The sequence below is a fragment of the Peromyscus eremicus genome, chromosome 12 (genome assembly GCF_949786415.1).
Source record: "Peromyscus eremicus chromosome 12, PerEre_H2_v1, whole genome shotgun sequence".
NCBI classification, from domain to species: Eukaryota; Metazoa; Chordata; class Mammalia; order Rodentia; family Cricetidae; genus Peromyscus; species Peromyscus eremicus.
Window position 1 is genome coordinate 3,892,518 of NC_081428.1, and position 24,372 is coordinate 3,916,889.

Consider the following 24,372-nt stretch of genomic DNA (forward strand, 5'->3'; position numbering starts at 1 on the left):
TTCATTTTTAAAAATGAGATTAACTAATATTTTGACAGCACAGGAAATTTGGCACGTTTATTAAGTGCTTTTTAAAAAAAAAAAAAAAAGGGCACGATGCCAGGTATAAGGCAATGATCTATGTGTTCTGTTCATTAGAAAGAAATTTCAATACCATCGTATGCCCCCTGCCATACAAAGCACACACGTGGGTAGTTCTCTGTTCAAGGAATTAACAATCTACAAGAAAAAAAATGTGACTTCAGCATTATTGCTTGGATAATTTGCATATTGCTGATAAACTTTGGGAAGCCACAATTTCATGTGTTGGTGTGGGGAGCTCAAGGTGTTTTGTGTCATCTAAAGAGAGAGCCTTTGCATCACTGATCCGTGTCTTAGCAGAAGAGGAAGAAACTGGATCCAGCTAGTCTGTGTGTGCGTGTGTCCCCTGTGTGTGACACAGCACATGTGGAGGTCAGAGGACAATTTGCAGGAGGCGGTTCTCTCCTTCTACCATGTGGGACCCCAGGATAAGCTCACAGAAGCAGACCTGGCAGCATTCCTTCACCCATCTCTCCTCCCCTCACTCTCTCTCTTCCTGCTGTCCCTACGGGGTGATGACAGAATCTCAATTTTCTTCTATCAGGTCATTTATTGGGTGGACATCCCTTTGTTTTCCGAGTCTGCGACACCTCTTTTACTGAATGTTAACATCTCATGGCTGGACATGTAGTGCAGGCCTGTAACCCCAGCAGTTGGGAGGCGGAGGCAGGAGGATGGAGGAGCTAATGGTCAGCTACATCTTGAATTCAAAACTGGGCCTTGTGGGAAAAATATTGTTTCCAACTTAAACCTGTACAATAAAATAATAGAAAGCATGATGCACATTGGCCTCCTGTTTGAACATTCTATTCTGTCTTGTTGATTTTATTCCAGAATAATACAACTTTAATTGCTTGTTTGTTTTGAGACAGGATATTTCTACATAGACCTGGCTGTCCTGGAACTCACCCACTCTGTAGACCAGGCTGTCCTCAGACTCACAGAGATCCATCTGTCTGCCTCTGCCTCTCGAGTGCTGGAATTAAAGGTGTGTGCCACCTTGTCTGGCTCTAATTGTATGTATGTATGTATGTATGTATGTATGTGTATGTATGAGTGCTCAATTTGCATGTATGCCTGCATGCCAGAAGAGGGCATCAGATCCCATTATAAAAGGTTGTGAGATATCTATATATATATATAGATCTATATATATAGATCTATATATATATATGGTTGTGATGTATCATGTGGTGGCTGGGAATTGAACTCAGGTCCTCTGGAAGAGCAGCCAGTACTTTTTTTTCCCCCTGAGACAGGGTTTCTCTGTGTAGCTCTGGCTGTCCTGGAATTTGCTCTGCAGACCAGGCTGGCCTTGAACTCACAGAGATCCACCTGGCTCTGCCTCCTGAGTGCTGGGATTAAAGAAGTGAGTCACCACCACCACCAGGCTCCTTGCTCTAATTTTTATTAATCTCCTTTTAAAATTTTGAGATAGCATTTTGGTATGCAGTCAAGGCTACCCTCAACTTCACAGTCCTCCTGCCTTGGCTTTTCAAATTCCAGGATTACAGGTTTGAAACACTATGCCCAGTTTATCAACTAAAAAAAAAAGACATATCATTTAAAAACATTTTTTCCAGATGGAATTTTAAAATAATTTTATTAATTTTTCTCATTCAAATTGTATTGTGGCAGTCAGAGGAATTAATTAGAGCTAAACAATATAATTGGACATTTTAAAATGTTTGGCGTTCCTATTCAGAAACACTGTATACCTCTCCATGTGAAATGGCTCAGCTCAGCATTGCGACCTTATTCATATGGCTCCAGCATACATCACATTCCAATGACTGCAAATATTTTATGTTTTTATTGCTATTGAGAATGTATTCGCTATCTTCATTTCATTTCCTGCTTATTGCTGTAACTAGAAAGGCCTATTGATTTTTGTATATATAGTTATTTCAACATTCACAAGCACAACACAGAAATGACCAAAAAAAAAAAAAAAAAAAAAAAAGGCAGTCATTTCTCTATAAATTAACCCAGTTTGGCTTTCCAGTAACCATTTCTGCTGAGGGAAAATCATTCTTGCCACCAGCCGGAGCTCAACTGGTAAGCGTTTGAGATGTCTCTCTTCACATCCCGTCTCCTTGTCTTCTGACTTCTCCACCTGGGATAAAGGCCATGTTTACTGGATATCTATCTGACCATGCCTAGCTGAGCAGTGAGTGGGCCACAAGTGCGTGGGCCACAAGCTACAAGAATGACTGGTTCCGGCCGGAACCTTACATTAGCGAAGTCAGCCCACAGTTCACCCTAGCTGATTCTATCAGTCTTTCCTTTCCTCTCTCAGCCTCTCAGGCATCCCGTCATGGTTTCTGCAGCCCTGCCTTCCTCCATCCCCAGGTGGGTCACTGACTCCACAGGGGCTGTCAGATGTGACCCCAGGACCTCCTCTCTCTCTCTTCTTTCTATAGTCCTTCCTTTAGACTGGCATTTTTAGTATTTGGTGGGTCATCTTGTTCATCACACATTCTATGATCTTAGATAAAGTATGTTCGAGAGTTGGGAGGAATCTACTAAGAATGATAAGAATTAAAAATACTTTAGGCTTATATTTAAAAAAATGTCACCTGACTCAGTGATTTATCCTATCTCCTGTGAGAAAATTCAAGTGTGTACAAAAGTCCTTACCCCACCTTCAATAAGGATCAACATTTTTGTTTGCATGTGTGTGTCCAAATGCTGATTCTGGAGGCCAAGTGCTGGTCATCTATGTTTACTTTGTACTTCTCACTGGCGGAGCTCACCAGGTAGGCTAGGCTGTCTTGCTTATTTGTTTCACTTCTTACTCAGTTCCTTGGAGCTCTTAATGCCTTCACTTTTAATCCACCATGGAAAACTGAGTAGTGTTAAAATCTACCAATTGTCTCAGCCCATTTACCTTTATATTTCTGTTACATATATTTTACTGCTACAAATTTAAGTTGAATTGTGCCCCTGCCAAATTCAAATCCTAACCCCTAGGACTTGAATCTTAGACTTCAGAATGTTATTGTATTTGGAAATAAGGTCTTTATAGAGATCATTAAGTTAAAAAGTGGTCATTAGTGTAGGTCTTAGTAGGGGGGGCTAGGGTATTTACTAAGAGGGCAAGTGTAGAGAGGGTGGGTGCATGTGACAACAAAGAGGTATTAAAAATCAAAACAGCCGGGCGGTGGTGGTGCACGCCTTTAATCCCAGCACTCGGGAGGCAGAGCCAGGTGGATCTCTGTGAGTTCGAGGCCAGCCTGGGCTACCAAGTGAGTTCCAGGAAAAGGCACAAAGCTGCACAGAGAAACCCTGTCTTGAAAAACCAAAAAAAAAAAAAAAAAAAAAAAATCAAAACAAACAAACATGTAGAGTCCCAGGAAGAGAGCCAACAAGAAAGGCCTTGTACAGATATATATATCTCTTCCCCCCCCCCCCCCCCCCCCCCCGCCGTCCTCAAAGACAATCAACCCTCCTGACAGCGTTTCAAGTTTGTAGCCTATGATGATGACCCACCTTCATTGTCAGCTGATGAAACTCCCACCTCTATTTACTTTAAATCGCCCTTTTCTATGACACTGCACCCCTGCTTGCTTTCCTATTTGATTGGCAGTTCTTTATCCCGGCAACTACAGTGAGCACAAAGCACGGTGATCAGATGACCTGCGTCATCTCTGGAGTTGGGAGGGGTGACAGCCAGACTCTCACAAACCTTAGGAAAAGTACTTTCATTTTGTTATTCCCTTCCTTGGGTGAAAAGATTGTAATGTTCCCATAGCATAAGTTTGTAGTCCTGTCCAACATCTTAACTCAAATTACTAGAGACCTTGGGCCAGAGTCATCCAGTTGTACCTGGCCTGCACATTTCAATATTATGAATGTTTGTTGTTTCAAACTACTCGATAATTTGTTGTGCCACACTTGATAGTAGAGGGAGCTTTGGACCTGAACAGTCCTTCAGAGTTGTCCTGAACTGGGGAAAAAGGAACGGTCTTCATATCCTAAGTCCATTAGTCATCAGACATAGGTTGCCTTTGAAAAGGAAGTATGACCTTGGGGAAAGTTCACTTTAGTTACAGGCAAGTTTTGAAGAGTGATATAGTTGAGAGCTGTTGAGACTAAATCACCAGCAGCTCAGGAAGCCTGTCCTCCAGTCCTTACGAGGGCCCAAAGGAGAGAACCTAGTTAAAAATGCCCAGTGGGACTGTTGCTGTTGACCCAGAATTGCCAGGAAGCTAATAACTGGACACTAGCGTAATGGTTAATATTGTAAACTTGACCAGATTCTAGAATTACCTTGGAGATTTATCCCTGGGCGAGTCTGTGAGGGACTTTCTAGACTAATTGAAGTGAGAAGATTCCCTTAAGTGCAGATGGCACAAAATATAACACTGGCCAGGGTTCTGGACGGTATGGAAGGAGAAGCTAGTTAACTACCAGTTTCCCTCTTCCTGCTTCCTGACTGTGGATGTGATGAGCTGCCTCAAGCTTCGGCTGCCGTGACTTCCACACCACGATGGACTGTACCTGCCTTCCTGACGTCATCACAACAGTGACAAAGGAAACCAGGGGCTGGAGAGATGGCTCAGCAGCTAAAAGCGCCGGCTGCTCTTGTAGAGGGCCCGGTTAGAATCCCAGCACCACAGCTATCTGTAACTCTAGTTCCAGACCTGATGTCCTTTTGGCCTCCATGAGCACCAGGCACACAGGTGTGCATAGATATACAAGTAGGCAAAAGACCCATAACATACAAAAACTTAAAAAGGAACTAAGATATAGTATCCCTGAAAGATGTCTACAATCAAGAGTTATTTTCCAGGGGTTGGGGATTTAGCTCAGTCGTAGAGTGCTTGCCTAGCAAGCACAAGGCCCTGGGTTCGGTCCTCAGCTCCGGGGGTGGGGTGGGGGGGGGGAGTTATTTTCCAACACTTAATAAAAAGATGTACATCTAATTCTGCTCCCACCGATTTTCTTCTGAATCCTCCCTCTCCCTGGTTGATAGGAAGGCCCAGGAGTGAACACAAGGAGACCGGGGCCCTGTGATCTAGTGGTGGGAAGCGATCCAGTATGGGAGGATGATCTTTCACAGGCACCAGCAGAGCTCATTGGCAGGCGAGTCGGTGTCATCACCATGCTAGCTTACTCTCGTGTTTCAAGAGAGAACAAGATGACCACACAGGGACGGCAGTGTGGAACAGTCACAAGACAGTCTCCTGTGCTGCAAGATGTGTAATATTTAAAAAATAAACTTTTATTTACTATGTGTGCACATGTGGAGGTTAGAGAACAACCTGTGGGCGTTGGTTCTCTCCTTTCACCAGGAATGGAACCCAGGTTGTCAACAGATATGGTGGCAAGTGCCCTTACTCACTGAGCTCAAGAGAACCCCGTGGAAGATAAATGGTCTTGAACCATCTTTCAGGAATAGCTCTCCACAGGGTGTACTGCTGGATGCTGGCAGTGGAGTGACAGAAAAGACAAGCTGGAGACAGATCTCCCAGGAAACTGTCTGGGTTCAGACACCAGCCGTTATACAGAAAAGCAGGGGTCAGTTCGGAGGGTCGCAACTGTGGTCTGCTAGGATGCTTGCCTCCTTCCTCTTCTTTGTTTCCAAGTCACAATCACAACTTTGATTTTTATTACTCCTGCAAAGGACCTAGGGCCCCACTTGGGTCACAAGACTGTCACTTTGGCATAGTCTGATGATATTTAGTAGCTGAAGCTGACCCAAAGCGGTCTTAGGTACCTAATGTGAGATTAAGGGATGGAAAGAAAACTCAAGAGAGATTGGTGCTCGGGTGAATGAACTTAGGATTGTTCAGAAGCCACTGCATAAGACTCAATAACACAGGTAATTCTTGGAAGGAGATCTTTACAGTACTTAATCATGTGTGCAGCCTTCAAAGAGGAAATCTGGCACGCCTGCCCTGGAGAACAAGAATCTGTATGAGAACGGAGCCTGTTTGCTGCAATAAGCCTGGAATGTGGATACACGGAGAGCGACGCTTTTCTTTTCCTTTCCCTGCACTGAGACTTCCCCCATCCCACAAACTGAAAATGGTGGTTGAGTCTGGGAGAACCAGGATCTACTTCTCGATTTGCAAATACTCTAGACTCTGATTATAAGTCCCAAGCGACTTGTTTTAGAATCGCTGGGAAAGTCTTTAAGACACACGGAAGGTCCTGATGGTAGGGGAAGAGCTGAAAACGGGGCCCTTAACACTCAGAGACATCTCATTTTAACCTTCAAAAGCAACTGCAGCCGCCGTACATCACTTTCGGCCTACGGAACCCCTCAAGAGCACGGCTCTTGACATTCACGAAACCTTTTTACAGAGACATGTTATCTTAAAAGTGATCTATATCGAAGAAAATCAGAATCAAGGAATTTAAACCAATGCCATTTCTCCCACCACATCACTTTAGGTAACGAAACATTAAGATTTGCCCTTCTGCTTATTGGAAGAGTCCAGTTTACACATTGACGAGAGCTCGGAATTCAGTAACCCGAACGCGGGCGAACCGCCGGCTGGCGGAAGTAGCCTCCCTGAACTTCCGGCGTCCACTGCGGCAGGCTGCTGGAAGGCAGGCGAGCACGCAGGTCCGTCTCAGCTCGGAAGCCGGCCTTCCTGCGGGCGCAGCCGCCGGGGTGCCCCCCCGAGCGCCCCGAGACCGCTTCCAGGGCGAGCGCCGGGGACTGCCCAGAGGCCCTTGCGGCCGGCCGCGAGCCCGACTGGCGGGGACCCAGCGCGCGGCCGGCGGCGGAGCGAGTCACCCGGCGCTTCCCCAGACCTTGGCCGGGCGCCGCGGGCGTGACCGGGGGCGTGGCCGGAGCCCTCCACCAATCAGCGACCGGCGGGCCGCTAGCGCGGGGCCACGCCCCTGCGGTTGGCACGGAGCGTCCCGCTGCGAGGGCCCGGGCGCGGGCGCCTCCGAATGTCAGGAAACGGACGTCGTTACCGGGAAGGAGGAAGCCGCTGACAGGCGGGGACACACTCCTGCTGCCGCTTCCGGAAACCCACCTCCACCGCGCAGCCCTCCGCGCATAGCCTGACGGGAAAGCAGCCTTCCGGTGTGGAAAGCGCCGCCGCGAAGCGGCCTCGCCCCCTCCCCCCGCCGCGGGGCACGCCGGAAGAACCGCGAGCTCCCGACAGCCTTCCCGGAAGTGTGTGTGTGTGTGTGTGTGTGTGTGTTCCGTGCCCGTGTGTGTGTGAGTGTGTGTGTGTGTGTTCCGTGCCCCTGTTCGCACTAAGTCCCGCTCCTGTACCGGAAGGAGGGAGGGTCACGTGGCTCCACTGCGGAAGGAGCGGGAGAGGGGCGGGGCAGTGGGCGGGGCGGCCGGGTCACGAGTGCCGGGACGCTGCGGCCTCTGCGGATAATCCGAGATGGGGACCTCCCTGGACATCAAGATTAAACGAGCGAATAAAGTGTACCACGCCGGGGTAAGTGGAGGGGTCGGGCCGCGGGCTCCGCCGTCCCCGGCACGGCGCGCGTGCCCTGCGGCCCCGTGTGTGAGGGGCCGGGGGCGCGTCTGCGGGCGGGCGGCGGGGCCCAGGCCCGAGCCGGTGCAGAAGAGCCTTGAAAACAGGCAAGGTGTGCTTCGGGCCCTGGTCGCTCCTAATGCAAAACGCTCCTCCGAGGCCTGTCGTCACGTCAGAAGTCGTCGCCCTAGAGTTGTAGAGTGCGAGCGCCCTGGTTCTACCCGCGGAGACACGAGCGATTGTAACATCCGGCTGGCGTCTGCACACAGTTCAGTGCAGGGTCTGGTCATGCAAAAAGCAAGGCGGTGCCGAAAAGGGAAACATCCCGGTGAACGTCGTAAACGGATGCTAAAAACTGGAAACCTGATAGTTATAAAGATTCCGGTGACCCACCCCACTTCCACCCTCTGGACACAAAGCGACATTTGTTTTTTTGTCCAGCTGTCAACATTCCAAGACCCCCTCCCCCCAAAACCAAAAACCCAAACGCCATCAAGGTACCATCACCCCTGATAAAAGGGACTCTGGACTCAACGGCAAGATGCTAGATCACTGCCAAAATATTTAATCAGTTCATAAAGGAAACAGTCTGGCCTGCCTCAGTTCAGGGACACTGTCAAACTGTTGCCACATTCTTAAGAAAACCTGGGGCCGAGGAAGTGGCTCCGATGGTAAAATAGTTGCCAGCGTGCACAAAGCCCAGGGTTCAGTCTTCGTGCTGTGTAAAACCAGGTGTGGTGGTGGGTGCCTGTACTCTTAACGACTGGGGAGTTAGAGGTAGGAGGATCAGAAAGGAGTTCATGGCATCCTCAGCTGCATATTGAGTTTGATGCAAGCCTAGGATCCATAAGATCCTGTCTCAGAAAAGATAAGGGCTGGAGAGATGGATCAGCTGTTAAGAGCAGGTACTTATCTTGGAGAGGATTCAGGTTGGCTTCCCAGCATCCATGTCAGGCGTCTCACGACCACCTGGAACTCCCACTCCAGGGAGTCTTGACACCTCTGGTCTTTGATTGCACTTGCACTCACATGCACATAGCCACTCACACAAGTGTATGCACATAATTTGAAATAAATAGTTTTAAAAGGTAAGGCAATAAAGTTGTTTAAGATGAAACTACACTAAAGGGGATGACCAAAATACAATGCACAACTTTGTAAAGCAGTAATTTTGTATCAGTGTTGAATTTCCCAAGTGTATCTTAGTTATGAGGGAGCCCCTTCCATGTGCTGAACTTTGCCATAGTAACTCAGAAGGTCTAGCCATAATATGTGTGGGTGTACATATGTACCTGCCTGTGTGTACAGACCAAATGTAGCAAATGTAAATGTAGCAAAAAACCTAACAGTTCTGAGTCCAGTTGAGAGCTGTGTGGCTGTACTTTTCCCCCCAGGTAATAGTTTTGTAGAGATAAAATTTATATACAGATACACACACACTAGAGATATAATTTGGATACAGCAAAAATCAGCCCTTTATTTTTTCTATTTATTTGTTTGGTTGGTTGGTTGGTTTTTTCGAGACAGGATTTCTCTGTGTAGTCCTGGCTGCCCTGGAACGAACTCAGAGGTGCACCTGCCTCTGCCTCCCAGAGTGCTGAGATTAAAGGCTTGGGCCACCACACCCAGCCTGAAATAGCCCCTCTTATTTATTTTTAACCTTTGTATCCAGTACCTGCTACTTAATAGGTGTTGAAAAACTGTTAATTGATTTTTATAGGCATTAATCAGCAAAGAACTATATAGGTACAGTATGTATACTGTACCTGTACATATGTACATACTACTTTATATGTATGAATACTATTCTAGATACTAGTCATTCTTTTGTTTGTTTGTTTTTCTGAGACAGGGTTTCTCTATGTAGCTCTGGCTGTCTTGGAACTGTCTCTTTAGACCAGGCTGGCCTCGAATTCACAGAGATCCACCTGCCTCTGCCTCCCAAGGGACTAAAGGTGTGTGCCACTACCGCCTGGCCAAAGACCTTTTTATTATTATTATTTTTTCTTTAATTTTGAAACTAGTCATTCTTAAGAAGATGACTAAAATAAATATAGGGGTAGAGATTTTAGGATTCCTGTAAATAAGGTTTTCCCTGCAATTGGGGAACAAAGAATAAATTGGGGTGTTCATCCCAAGACATGTGGCCTTCGCAGCCTTGTTCCCAGGCCACCTTCTCCTAAAGGTCTAATTCCATATTTCCACCAACATTTTTAATTTTCTGTGGGAGTATGTAACTAGTACTATTTCATAATAGCTCTTATTTATATGTGTATGTTAGTGTGTGTAAGAGACAGACACTGAGTCAGTCCACTTTCCTGTCCACCACGTGTGTCCTGGGGATCAAATTTGGGTAGTACTTGGCGTCAGGTACTTCCTTGTTTTTTCAGTCTATCTGTCACACAGGTTGACCTGGAATTCACTGTAGCTGAGGCTGTCCTTGAACTTGCAGCAGTCCTCCTGTAGTAGCACCTGGAGTGTTGGGATTGCAGTCAGGAGTCACCATCCTTTTATTCCTAAGTCTGGACTCTGGGTCTTAATTCTCATCTGTAGGAAGGAAACAGCACCTACTCAAATGCTGTATTTTCAGAATTGAGAGATGGTACTTCCGGGCTAACCATAAATTTGACCCATGGTAGAGGCTCAGATGCTAACTGGTCATATTGTTCTATTTTTTCCCTACACCCTGTAGTTTGTTCACCCTAGAACTATTCTGCCATGATGTGAATATGGCCGCATACTCCACAAGTGGCATCCCAAGTGCCTGCTGAGCAGTGCACTGTTGCCAGATCCCTGCCTGCTGTGGACCGGAGGACTAAGGGTCAGCATCCAAGCAGGGTGTATAGATTCTAGCACCTTTGAGCCCCAAGGTGGTGATCCTCTATTCTTTGTGTGGTGCAGTAACAGGTACTTGAACAAAAATGTGTATGACATTGTGAGTTACGTTATATCTTTGGTGCACTGGGCGAGCTTATTGGCCAGAAGAACCCTGCAGTAAATCTTCCCGTAATGTAAATATAACTCATTGTTTTTATGAATTCAGAATGCCTTATTCTTAAATCCGATACATGTACTCATGAAAGTGACACCATTGAATATTAGAGCTGTGAAATATAAAGGAGGTATACTCCCAGCATAGCCAGATTATTATGACAGGGGATTCCTGTGCTATGGGCTGGTTACTGTTACCTACCTCCCCCCAAAAGACCCCAGAACTCGGTTCATTTCGCCTTACTTGGCATGGATGTAACTTCTTAAAAAAGAGAAGAGCTGGGTGGTGGTGGTGCATGCCTTTAATCCCAGCACTCAGGAGGCAGAGCCAGGTGGATCTCTGTGAGTTCAAGGCCAGCCTGGTCTACAGAGCAAGTTCCAGGACAGGCACCAGAACTACACACAGAAACCCTGTCTCAAAATAAATACATACATACATACATACATACATAGGAGAAACTTTATACACAACAGCTCATTATTTATAAGGAAAATTTGCAAAATTGAAATGCTGTTTAAAAATGAAAGCTCAGGGCTGGAGAGGTTGTTCAGAGGTTCAGAGCACTGGCTACTTTTGTAGAGGATCCTGGTTTGATTCCCAGAATCTACTTAGTGGCTTACAGCCAGCTCAGGATCCCAGTTCCAGGGGATCCCACACCCTCTTCTGATCTCCAAGGGCACCAGGCATGCACATAGTGCACAGGCATACATGTAGGTAAAACACTGTAGCTGGAGAGTTTTCTCTGTGGGTCCCGCCAAGCCCCGGCAGTCCCGTAGCCCACTTATAAAATAAACACACAGACCCGTATATTATTTAAACTGCTTGGCCATTAGCTCAGGCCTATCATTGTCTGGCTCTTACTCTTATACTCAGCCCATTACTATTAATCTATACTTTGCCATGTGGCTCGTGGCTTACTGGTACCTTACATCTTCCTTGTCTTGGTGGCAGCTGCAGTCTATCTCCCTGCCTTCCTCTTCCCTCAATTCTCCTCTGTTAGTCCCGCCTATAATTCCTGTCTGGCTACTGGCCAGTCAGTGTTTTATTTGTTAACCAATCAGAACAACACATTTGCCATACAGAACATCCCGCAGCAAAACACTCGTACTCATAAAATAAAATAAATCTTTAAAAAGAAAGAAAGCGTAACTGTGCTACATTATTGTGGTTGTTTGAATGAGAATGGCCCCCATAGGCTCACATATTTGAATACTTGGTCCGGAGTAAGTGGAATTGGTTGGGAAGCCTTGTTGGAGGAGGTGTGTCACTGAGATTTGAGGTTTCTGGAGCCAACACCAGGCTCAGTCTCTCTGAGTTGGGTTTATGGATCAGGATATAAGCTCTCAGCTACTGCTCTAGCACCTGCCTGCCTGTCTGCTGCCATGCTCCCCACTTTGGTGGTCATGGACTCACTCTCTGAAACTGTAAGCAAACTCTCAATTAAACACTGTTTTGTAAGCTGCCTTGGTCATGGTGTCTCTTCACAGTACTAGAACAGTGAGTGGCCAGGACAGTTGTCCTGCTAGATTCCTAACAAATGAACTGTAGTGTTGTGAGAGTATAAGACGGACATCTTCAAACTGGGAGGGATTGCAGGGTCATGTGGAGGGTTCTGCACCTTTTAGGAACTGTAAGTGGACCTCTCTTCTCACTTGTAACCTAATACTCCTGAAAAGGCTTTTTTCCTATTTCATAACCTAGTCCTCATGTAATATATGAAAGGTGTTTTGAGAATTATCCCAGCCTGTTTGGAGACTGGGCTGCAGCAAAATTGTCTTTATGGTTCTGTGCTTGGTCACAGCTGCTCTTGTGCTGGCCCGGACACTGGATTGCCTGCTGGCCCTTGCAGGCTGTTTCTCTTAGGCTCTGCAGCTGGGTAGGTCTAAGCATGCCCTGCACCCTGCACATCAGTGTGATGAGCCCTGCTTTCTCCCTGCTGAGCCCTTGGTGGTTCTTCCCATCTTCCTCCCGCTCCAGCTTCACCCTGAGTTCTCTTCATGCTGCTCTCTAGGCCTCTGTGTGATCCGAAACCTGCATTCCCTAGGCTGTAGTCTGCTGTGCTTCATGCCCAGCTGTGTCGAGAGCCAGCCCAGGACCGTTTGGCAGGTGGTCCCTGTGTTAGTTACTTCTCATATTGCCGAGATAAAATGCCCCAACAAAGACAGCTCAAGAGAACAAGGTTGATTGTGGCTCACAGTCCGCTGGGGGAATTCATGGTGAAGGGCCTTGAGGCAGCTGGTCCAATCGTGTCTGCAGCCAGGAAGCTGAGAATGTCAGTGCTCAGCTACTTTTCTCAGTTTCATTCTTTCCTGTAGTTAGGGTGGGTTTCCTTACCCCAGTTAATCTAGATAGTCCTCACAGGCCCGCCCAGAGGCTTGTCTCCTAGGTAATCCTGTCAAGTTGACAATCAGTAAACATCACCACAGCCTCCCTTTGCTGACTCCTCCCCTCTCAGTAACCCAACAATGCCCCAGGTTAGGTTTGGTAGCAGGTGCCTTTACCTGCTGAAACATCTGGCAGCCCTAAGGCTGACGTTGGTGGTCTGGGAGGAGTCACCTGTTTTTCCCTCCCATCTCATATGAGGGCTGTCACTGCTCCAGAAGAGCAGAAACAACCCAGGGCCTGACAGCAGCATGCAGTGGAGACACTCGCTGACGTCTTGGGGAGAGACTGCATGGTGCAGGGAGCTGCTGCTGCAGACATGACCTCCATCATGCACTGGTGGGAGATGGGTGTGCTAGCCCCATGCGCCCAGTTGGACACAGCATGACTTGTTCGAGCTGCATGCTGGGGTGTGTTATGCACACTCAGGCCACTGTACAGGTCCCCAAACCCAGGTGGCTACGGGTGATTTTTCTTCCCGCAGCATTTTCTGGATCAACTGTTGGTAGGTGGCATTTGGAAGTTGCACTGCTCCTCACGTTTGCGTTGTAGACACTGTTCATACCGACATGGAGAGGAGGGATTTTTGACTGTTCATACTGATGTGGAGAGGAGGGATTTTTGACTGTTGATACCGACGTGGAGAGGAGGGAGTTTTGACTGTTCATACTGACGTGGAGCGGAGGGATTTTTGTGAACTGCTCTTGTGCAGTGAAGAATTCTGAACAGTTTCCTATAGGGCTTCACTATGTAGCCCACACTGGCCTCAAACTCACAATCCTCTTGCCCAGCTGACACCCCCTCTCAGTTTTTTCATTTAGATGTGTACTATCACCCCTGGCTTAGTTCTCAACTCTTTATTGCTGAGTTGTCTAATCCTAGATGGATGAGCCTCCTGCAGAGGCCCTCAGTATTGAATCCCCCAAATGGAGTTGTATGCGGTTGTGAGAGGAGAGTGAACCCCTCCTGTGGCGCCATCTCCAGCCCCGCACAATCTCACTTTTACTGATGTTTCACAACAGCACGTTCTCCTCAAAATTATTCTTCCTGGAACTTCAGTAAACAGACCCCACACTGGCCATTACTCACTACATGGAGAAATGCCTGACGATTCTTTATCCTACTTTCCAAACAAGATGGAAATGCTGCTGTTCATGCTGTGGGAACGGAACGGGCAATAAATTGAAATCTCTCCAGTTCTGATGGCCGTTCTCTAGCCAGAGTGTTCCTGGGAAGTAGAGCTCGTTCATTGCCTCACTCATACTTCCCCACCCAGCTCAGTAACTTAACTGTGGTTTGTTTACTTGTTAGTTAACTCGTAGTGACCCAGTTCCACACTGGACAGCAAAAAGGCAGTTCATTCTTGGTTTACAAGGTCCTTGGTGCAAGTACTGCTTAGGAGTCCTGGTGGTTGTGAGGATGTTAGTGAAATGTTGGGAGGGAAGGCAGAGCGCTTAGAACAGTGGACTCTGACAGCTGTTCATCATGCTGCCAGTGCTGTTGGCATGGAGGGAGCGTGGCCAAAGGGTCTAGCTGAGTGTCTTGCTCTCTTGCCAGTGAGTCCAAATAGAATGCTGCAGCCTGCAGTCTTCGGAGAATGTGCCTCCCCCAGTTACCAGATTGAAGAGACTATGCAGTCAGGTCTTAGAGGTGATCCATTCTGGAATTTTATTTTACTTTAAAATGAACTTACTGTAGTAATAGGTCACCAGTTCATATGGTTCGAACAGGTCACATTCCACCATCCACCATCCTCCATCCCTTCTGTTGGGTAATCACATCTGTCAGCTTCTCAGCTTTTCAAAAGTGTGTTTTGCATGTACAAGAAATCACATACAAATATCACCCCCAGCACTTCCTTTTTTAAAAAAATTGGGGCAGTATACAACTTTAAAAGTATTTATTACAGCCCTATTCATGATAGCCAAGGTATGCCGTCATCAGCCAGTCTGCCTGTTGACAGAAGAATGGTAAGGAAATGTCATGTGTACACACAGTGATGTTCTGGCACACTTCTAAACCCCAGCTGTCCCTGTGTGACTGTTCCTCATCTTCAGTACAGAGTCCCAATTATGGTCTGGCCATTTATTTCTGGGAACAAGAATCATCGTGCAGTGTGGAGTGGCCTCTTACATTTTATTGACAGAAAGTGTCTTCTTGGTCAAAGGTGATCCCAAGGCTGAGAGGCCAGGGGTGAACAGGAAGCTCTCACTGTGTGCACGCTCAGGCTAATCCGGGGATCTGGTTAAGGGTGGGCTTGAGGTCCTGGTCCACCTCCAGTGTCTCCAGAGCAGAGGCTGAACCCCTGTGCCATAGGTGGCGGATTGGCACTTTGGCCCTTTGCCTCAAGGAAGGGTTGAGTTTTCTCCAGGTCAGTGAGGCGGCCATGCTGCCTACTTTGATGAAGAACACAGGTATAGAAGACCACACATAGAGGGTCTGGTGTATAGTCTAGGACATTCTGCCCGCCTCCGCCGCCGTCTATGCTTTCTGCATACGTACAGCATGGAGCTGCGTTCTCGCTCCTTCTCGTTCCCAGTTATCTCAGCTTTCTTAGGACGGCAAAGGCCATGGCTCTTCTCCCTAAACACCACACACCTGTAGGGGTTTCTCTGTGAGATGTCCTCAGCTGAAGGCCCCTGCCCAGTGTCCACGTAAGGCATGGATGCTCTCCAGAGCTATGCGTTTCCTTTCGTTTGTTTTGAGTGTCTGGGTAAGAGTGGGGAGAGAGCTTTTTTAAAAAGTACAAATTGCATAGTATATATTATAAGAATGCCTGATTTATCAACAAATTAGTATTAATTTTGATTTGTTTTTTGTTTTGTTTTGTTTTTCAAGACAGGGTTTCTCTGTGTAGCCCTGGCTGTTCTGGAACTCACTCTGTAGACAGGCTGGCCTTGAATTCACAGAGATCTGCCTGCCTCTGCCTCCTGAGTACTGGGATTAAAGGCCTCCCTGGAATTATTTTAAAATTAAATTTAGAAGCTAAATTATTTCAGAGGCACTTTCATGTAAATCTGCTTATGGCATTTTTATGTTCTAAGAATATAAAGTTCTCCTGGGAGTCTGATGTAAAAGGCTTTGATTGTAAATAAAATGAGACAATACTGATTATTCAGAAATATTATTTATGTGATTGGGTATGTGGAGGTCAGAGAACATCTTGTGGAAGTCGGCTTTCTCCCTTCATGTGGGTCCCAGGAATTGAACTCAGGCCACGAGGCTTGGCAGCAAGTGTCTTTACCCACCGCACCATCTTGTTGGCCCTGTTCTCAGGTGGATTTTAGGGCTCTGGTGTAGGTAGTGGAAACAAATACTTAGTACATTTCATAGACACCAGGTTCACCCTGCCCCCGAAACCCCACAGAGCATGAGACGTGGCACACTGTCTTCCGGTGTCGGGGTGGCCTGACCTCCACTACCGTCTCTCTTTCGCTGTTCGTGTGTTGTGAGCGGCTTTGTGCCGTCGCAGTACCATTTGCTGGCAGGATTTCTGAATCAGACTTCAGGTGGAATCTTACAAGCCAGGCCTGGGGGGGGGGGTATCTGGAAGGTGGCATTGGGGAAGGGCTCAGAGCATCCTCCTCTGTCCAGGCCTGACATCACTGTTGCTGGAGAGGGTGGGAAGGGTTGTGACATCTGCATAGACGTGTGGATCTCTAAAGAGCATTGTTCAGGGAGAGGTGCTGTTCTGACTGGACGCTGCCTCTTGTCCCCAGGAAATGCTCTCTGGTGTGGTGGTCATCTCTAGCAAGGACTCTGTCCAGCATCAGGGAGTGTCTTTGACAATGGAAGGGACTGTCAACCTCCAGCTGAGTGCCAAAAGTGTGGGTGTGTTCGAAGCCTTCTACAACTCCGTGAAGGTAAGAGCCCAGCGCTGATGCTGTGCACTCACCGTGTGCAGTCAGGCTGTGCTGCTTCTGGGTCCTGCTAGCAGATGTTTGCATGGCTGCTACCCCGGCTGGTGCTGGGTGACTTGAGCCGCCCAAGGGCAGAGCTTCTCAGAAGTGCTCGTGGCCTGTGGCTCTTGCCTTGTTTATCATGCTTTCTGTACACTGCTCCTGCTGAACTTCACACTGAGATGCACTTTGAGCAGGGAGCTCTTGTAGGGTAGAGTTTATATTCTAGAAAGCTCCCCAAACTTAGGGTTTTTTTTTCCCCTGAAGGCTGTGTGAGCTCTATTTGAGGAAGAAGCTGTGAGGAGGAGCACATGAACTTACTTAGGTTTAGTGGTGACCTAGGTTTTTGCATCTGTCTAATTGTAATTCATTAGGAATTTTCCTGGGGTGATGTTAAACCAAAGCTTTAAAACATGAAGCAGCTGGAGGTGAAGGTCCGTGCTGTAGTCAGTCCAGTGCTCTGGAGGCCGAGGCAGGGGCAATGAGAATCTGAACTTTGAGGCCAGTCTGCAGTATACAGGAGACTCAATCTCAAAATAAAATAAAATAGAGATTGTAAAAACTCGGCTTCCTGAATGATATTCCTATTTTCCTCTCTGTGGACCCCTCTGAGGAGTCTATGTGGGGAGCCGGGGCTGGAGGAGAAGCCTCCCCTGCCCCAGAGCTGCCGTGCTGAGGCTGAGGACTGAGAGGAGGCTGAGGGCTGTGGGAACTGGGTAGCAGTGCTGAGAGATGCCGGGTATGGAGGAGTCCTGGGCCACATGTCGGGCAGCCCGGCCAGGCAGCCTCGTGGGAGGCCTGCTTACTTATTCTCCACATAGGGTTCTCAGGACAGTCCAGTGAGGCGCTGGAGCAGGAAACAGGCTCAGCTGAGCTCAGCTCCTACTGTGCACAGCACCTCAGTGGCCTGGGTTTGGACCATTGTTGGAGCAGGGAGGTGGTTCAACAGCTGACAGCCTGAATTTGATCCCTGGGACCTACACAGTGCGGGAGCAAACTGAGCTCCACAGGCTGTCCTCTGACTCCCTCCCACATGCAAACTGTGGTGGCATGTGTGCGCCCCCCCCCCCCCACACACACACTCACACTCACACTAAACTAACTAAATGTAGTAACAATTTTTAAAGAAATGAGCCAGCCAGGCGGTTGGTAGCACATGTCTTTAATCCCAGCACTCGAGAGGCAGAGCCAGGCAGATCTCTGTGAATTCTGGTCTACAGAGCGAGATCCAGGACAAGCACCAAAATTACACGGAGAAACCTTGTCTCAAAAAACCAAAAAAAAAAAAAAAAAAAAAAAAAAGGAACCAATGTGCAGACCTTGAAGACGGAAGCAACTTGCTGTCTGTGTCCAGCCCCAGCCCTGTGCTTCTGACACAGCAGGAGCAGGAGTATTCGTGTCCCGGTGCTAGCGTGACTACAGGTACAGACAGACCCAGTGTGTGCTGATGGCTGAAGCTGATTTGTGTTGACAGCCGATCCAGATTCTTAACAGCACCATAGATGTGCTGAAGCCAGGAAAGCTCCCCAGTGGCAAGACTGAGATTCCCTTTGAGTTTCCTCTGCACGTCAAGGGCAGCAAAGTCCTGTATGAGACCTACCACGGCGTGTTTGTGAACATTCAGGTGAGTTCCTGCCCCACATACTTGACACCTTTGTTTCTCTGCTGAAGACAGCTTGACCGTTTTCCTTTACTGACGTAGTTGAACTCAAACCCTAATAATGATTAATTCCAAGACTGCTCATGTATATGCTGTATCAGTTTCTTACTCTGTCCTGCTAACTACTTTTATGTATGACATACTCTTTTTGCAATGTGAGGGATTAAACCCTGAGCCTCACACACGCTGCAACACAAAGTTACACCCTGAGCCCTGTGACCCTTGTGTTGAGTAGGAACGATGGTTATTACTTCTTCCTTAAAGTTCCTTTGTTCTCTGCATTTTTCTCAGGCCACAGTGACACCATCAGGGGCACAGATCTGCTTCAGGCTCTTTCTGGCAGCACTAACTTGTCTGTTTTATTCTTATGAGTATCTCTTTGTGCAATACCCAAAGGCTGCCGCTTCAACATAGGCTGTATTCTTCATTGAGAAAATCTTGTAAATGAGGGGATGTGGATTTATGACTTCCTGTCTACCTCTGCTGTGAGGGATGGCTTTCACAGTTGCTATTGTCTCAGGAGCAGAGCCCAGTCATGACTCAGCCAGAGCCAGAGCCCCTTCCTTCCCTGAGTGCGAAGAAAGGTACTTTTGTGTAGTCTGCCTTGCAGCGGCTCCCCTGCTAAGTGAGAAAACCCTGAGTCTTAGGATGCACAAGAAAGCAAGAGATTGGACAGTTGCTTGATTTGTTAATCAGGTTTCAGTTAATCACATTCGGACTTAGTAAATACCACTCATCCGCTTAAAATCTAGCACATTAAAAAAACAACTTAAAACCTTTGGGAGTGTTAACTAAAGGTTTAGTCTTATGTGAAATTCATGAATTGCTTGAAAATCTGTCAAGGTGAATGACATAGGATGCTGTACTCCATTGCAAAAGCTACCTTTCTATGAAAGAAAAGTTTCAGCCCTCTTTCTCATACACCTGTTTCAAGTAATAACACACACACACACATGAATGCTAGCACATGAATGCATTCACACATAAAAATAAATCTAAAAAACAAAAATGGTGCTGGAAAGTGGTCCCAGCGGTTAAGACTGGGTACTGCTCTTGAAGAGACCCAAGTTTGGTTCCCAGCACCCACGTGAAGCTGTTCACAAGTACCTGGAACTCAGCGCCATGAGGGTACCTCAGTGGGTATGTGTATACCCAAAGACACACATCTACATAATTTGAAACCCTGAGTGGAGGGCTGGCACTAATAGTTCAGCCTGAGTTCTGTCTGTAAGCCTTGCATGATGGAAGGGAGAATCAGCTCCTTAGTAGTCCTCTGACTTCTGCATGTACACTGGGGCGCACACCACACCCACCACACACACACACAAAGAAATTAAAAAGGAAACTTACTGGAATAAGGTCAGTTTTTCTGGTCATAGTCTCTTTTGTTTGTTGTCACTTAAGAGAAAAAAAACTGATTTATTTAAAGTTAGATTGGAAGTCTCATCCTTTTCCAAATGCTACTAAGAGTATAAATGTAGAGTGTGTTCCCTGACTGTGTATGTACTGGGACCTCTTAGATGCATGAGAGTGTGAGTGTGTGCCGAGTTCTCTGGCAGAGCTGATGATGCCCCCACCCTACTTTCTTCTTGGTCATCAGATTTTCCCACTTCAGGGTTAACCTCAGCTACAATATGGAACTGTACCTAGCCCCAAATATCTTAAAAATTTGTAAAGATGCAATTTCTTTTTACCTGAGCCTCAGGCTTATCACCACTTACCAGTGATTAATATTTTTTCCACGCAGCTGGAGTTGGAACCCAGCTGTGTTAGGCATATGTGCATCCCTGAGCTGCATCCCAGCCTGGCCATTCTTTCTCATCTGTGTTTATTTCTGAGTCATTTGAAAGTCAGCTGCACAGTCTCTGTGCACTTCATGTCTCAGGACTTCAGCATCCATCTCCAAAACCTGGAGACAACACTAAATCCTACTGAACGTTTTTATCAAAACGATCATGGATTCGCAAATAGCTCATATGCAAGTGTACATTTTCTCCTGAGAAAATCTACTTAGTAGAGTCTAGGATTATTTGCTCCATTTCATCTATCCATCCATCCATCCATCCATCCATCCATCCATCCTGTATTTGGCAGGTCTTCCCCAGCTTCTCTGTCAGTAAGCAAGTGTCATCTAGAGAGGATGGTGACTTGCTGTGGCCACATGGCTTATCTCAGCATGGGCATTCCCAGCCTGTCACTCATGCGCCTATTTTTGCATGCTCTTCTGAAGATTACCTTAATGTACATAGGTACGTTACCTTGAATAAAAGCTTTGTTTACTTTGGTTTTTTGTTTTTCGAGACAGGGTTTGTCTGTGTAGCTTTGGAGCCTGTCCTGGAACTCGCTCTGTAGACCAGGCTGGCCTCAGATTCACAGAGATCCTCCTGCCTCTGCCTCCAGAGTGCTGGGATTAAAGGTGTGTGCCAACACCACATGGCAAAAGCTTTGTTGTTAAATCCTAATACTTTCTCAAATTATATAGACACAAGAAACTTTCTCATTATAATTTGAGTTGTATTGTAGTAGTGTAGTGTAAATATCAGAGACAAAACTAAGGGTTGAAAGCGTAACCTATTTTAAATTCCTGACTTGCAGAGGCTTGCTTGTTACTTCTTACTGAGTTCTGCTCGTGGCCATACTTGCAAAATTTTATATTGTAGCGCAGACATATAACAGTACCACCATGTCTGCTAAAATCTCCTATCCAGAACTAATTTATAAAAATTCTAGTCTCCCTTTTCACAGTTAAAAATACTGTGTGTGTGTGTGTGTGTGTGTGTGTGTGTGTGTGTGTGTGTGTGTGTTTTGGAGAGATGGTTCAGTGGTTAAAAGCACTCACTGCTCACAGAGGACCAGAGTTTAGTTCCTAGAACTCACAGTGGGCAGCTCACAGCCACCTGTACCTCTAGCTCGAGGGGAACCCCATGCCTCTGGCCTCCATGGGCAGCTCCTTCACCTGCACATACGTACATGTAGACAGCCATACACGGTCACATCATGTTTTTAAAGATTTATTTATTTACTATGTATACAGTGTTCTGTCTGTATGTATCCCTGCAGGTCAGAAGAGGCGCCAGATCTCATTACAGGTGGTTGTGATCCACCATGTGGTTGCTGGGAATTGAACTCAGGACCTCTGGAAGAGCAGCCAGTGCTCTTAACCTCTGAGCCATCTCTCCAGACCCAGTCACATAATTTTTAACCTTAAAGAAAAATCTGACCTTGTATCTCTTGATAACTTTGCTGGTTCCTTAGGATCTGGGAAAGCTAGTTATAGAGTAAGAAGATACAGGAGCCGGGTGGTGGTGGTGCACGCCTTTAATCCCAGCACTCGGGAGGCAGAGGCAGGTGGATCTCTGTGAGTTCGAGGCCAGCCTGGGCTACAGAGTTCCAGGACAGGCTCCAAAGCTACACAGAGAAACCCTGTCTCAAAAAAAAAAAAAAAAAAAAAAAAAAAAAGAAAAAGAAAAAAAGGAAGAAGAAGAAGAAGATGATGATGATGATGATGATGCAGGGTTTAGAGCAGGTAGATCTGGGCTTGAGTTACAGCGCTGCCATCACACCGTGCAAGGATTTGGTACAGGTTTTGGCAGTGGGCGGGGGTCAGTTCAGATCCCACCTCTGAACCTCCTCCAGCAGCCTACCTAACCTTGCTGCTAGAAGATTAGCGAGAGAATGACATGAAGAGCTGGGCACAGGCCTGTCACACAGACTGTCACACAGTGACTGTCTGCTGAGTGGTGAGCACAGGAGTTGATGACTGTCCTTACAGTAGCCCTGTGACAACTCCTTTGTTGTTTGTTTGTGAGACACAGCCCTGGCTGTCCTGGAACTCACTATGTAGACCAGTCTGGCCTCGAACTCACAGAGGTCCACTTGCCTCTGCCTTTGTCCGCACTAGTGACAACTGTTTTTAAAAGTTTATTTCATATGTGGGTGTTTCCCTGCGTGTGTGTCTGCACCGTATGCATGCAGTGACCATGGAGGCCAGAAGAGGGTATCAGATCCCCTGGAACTGGAGTTAAATAAAGATCAAACCCAGGTCCTCTGCAAGAGCAGCAAGTACTTTTAACCACTGAGCCATCTCTCCACACCCCTTGTAACAGCTCATACATCAGTACTGTAAGTTAACTGAAATGGTTTCTGGGCTGCCTGATTTAAGGCCACAGTTCCTGTGCCACAACCAGGTAAGCTTAGTGGCCACACTGCAGTGCCTAGTTCCTGAGGAGGACAGAGGCTCCTCACAGCAGGAACTCCTCTAGCAGTGACAAGCTCAGCAAAGCCGCCACACACTCAGAAAAGTGACCAAGCCAAAGGCCAAGGCAGCGTCTCCCGTGCCCCTCTCTCCCGCCCTTTGGTTCACCTGGGGCTCCATCTGGAGATTGATGGACAGGGCTGAGAAGACCGCTGGGAAAGGAGGCTGGCTCTGTGGTGGCTCATGTGGACATGAACATTAATCCAGTCTTCTTACTTCTATATGTCTCTGAATTTAAAAATTTTAAAAATACCATCTTTGTTTCTTCTTTAAAATACACACAAATAGTTTGTAGGATTCCCTGGAGTTCTGTTTTTTTCTTTTTTTCATGTTATCATCCATGGCTTCTTGTTGGTAAATGAAAAACTCCTCAGGACAGTGTGGCTGAACTTGGCTCTGGCCCCTCACACTTAGCATCCAGAGTGGAGCTCATGGATCCCGTCACAGGTCCACCTCCATATCCCCGGGTTGCAGAGGGAAGCTGCAGCTCAGAGGGGTTGTGTTGTGTCTGGGCTCACACAGGAGGTGGACAGCTGCGTCGAGCCTTCAAGCCCCTGTGCTCTGCTACCTGTTCTTACCTCCCACACCCTGCCTGTGGGAACAGCTGCGTGTGTTTCGTTTAGAAATGCCCGTATTTTGCACATTAATTCCTCTCAGGTATATCAACCACATGAAACACATCCATTGGCTAAAGGTCCTTAAAATATGTTGACTACTTGTCCTTTGGACATTGTGTCTAGATAAAAGCAAAGCCTACTGAGATGACGTTTGTTTCTCCTGCTTCTCCTCTAGTACACACTGCGCTGTGACATGCGGCGGTCCCTGCTGGCCAAGGACCTGACCAAGACCTGCGAATTCATCGTTCACTCTGTGGTAAGCCCTAGGCTCTCTTGTGAGAAGTGGGATAGCACCTGTTCACAAGCCAGTAAGCTGGGTCCGGCGGGGACGCGAGGCCCCTGATGGGACACTGGCTGCCCCATACACTATTCTGTAGCTCAGTGACACCCACCTCTGGGTCTGCACCTCAGGAAACCCATTATTTTATGACAAGCAGCAAGCACACTGTTCTGTCTCTGCAAAGGAGACACCCACCTTGGCCCTCAGGTTGCTGTGGCAAACACCAGAGACAGATTGCTTTCATGCTTGGCACTCGGTGTCCTGTGAGAACATGGGATGTGCAGGCCTGTCTCTTTCCGATCCTCACACTCTGTGCCTAGATTTTGCAGTAACAGATTCTTAAAAATGCCTTCCCATGGCCGGGTGGTGGTGGTGCACGCCTTTAATCCCAGCACTCGGGAGGCAGAGCCAGGCGGATCTCTGTGAGTTCGAGGCCAGCCTGGTCTCCAAAGCGAGTTCCAGGAAAGGCGCAAAGCTACACAGAGAAACCCTGTCTCGGGGAAAAAAAAAAAAAAAAAAAAATGCCTTCCCGTGCCATCTTGGGTAGTTGGTCCCTGGCCACCGCTGCTGCAGTAACTTGGGGGAGTTCATAACAAGTAGGCTGATGTAGGCCATAACCTACATCAGCAGTTCTCAATGACCCTTTCACAGGGGTCATGTAAGAACGTCAGAAAACGGGCTGGAGAGATGGCTCAGAGGTTAAGAGCACTGGCTGTTCTTCCAAAGGTCCTGAGTTCAATTCCCAGCAA

At 47.3% G+C, this 24,372-nt stretch overlaps 1 protein-coding gene across 4 annotated transcripts in view; it reads left to right on the forward strand.

Moving 5' to 3' along the window:
- Nucleotides 1-7,177: 7,177 nt before the first annotated feature.
- The window catches only part of Vps26c (VPS26 endosomal protein sorting factor C), a 28,432-nt gene continuing 11,237 nt past the window's right edge, over nucleotides 7,178-24,372 (forward strand). The window contains exons 1-4 of one of the 4 annotated variants that reach the window (XM_059277798.1): nucleotides 7,178-7,499; nucleotides 16,632-16,775; nucleotides 18,286-18,435; nucleotides 23,519-23,599. In XM_059277798.1, coding sequence (XP_059133781.1) covers nucleotides 7,443-7,499; nucleotides 16,632-16,775; nucleotides 18,286-18,435; nucleotides 23,519-23,599 — 432 coding nt within the window. In that variant the 5' untranslated portion in view covers nucleotides 7,178-7,442. Of the gene's footprint in view, nucleotides 7,500-12,818; nucleotides 13,418-16,631; nucleotides 16,776-18,285; nucleotides 18,436-23,518; nucleotides 23,600-24,372 lie in introns of those variants that run through there. The other 3 variants (XM_059277796.1, XM_059277797.1, XM_059277799.1) reach the window with 3 other exon arrangements.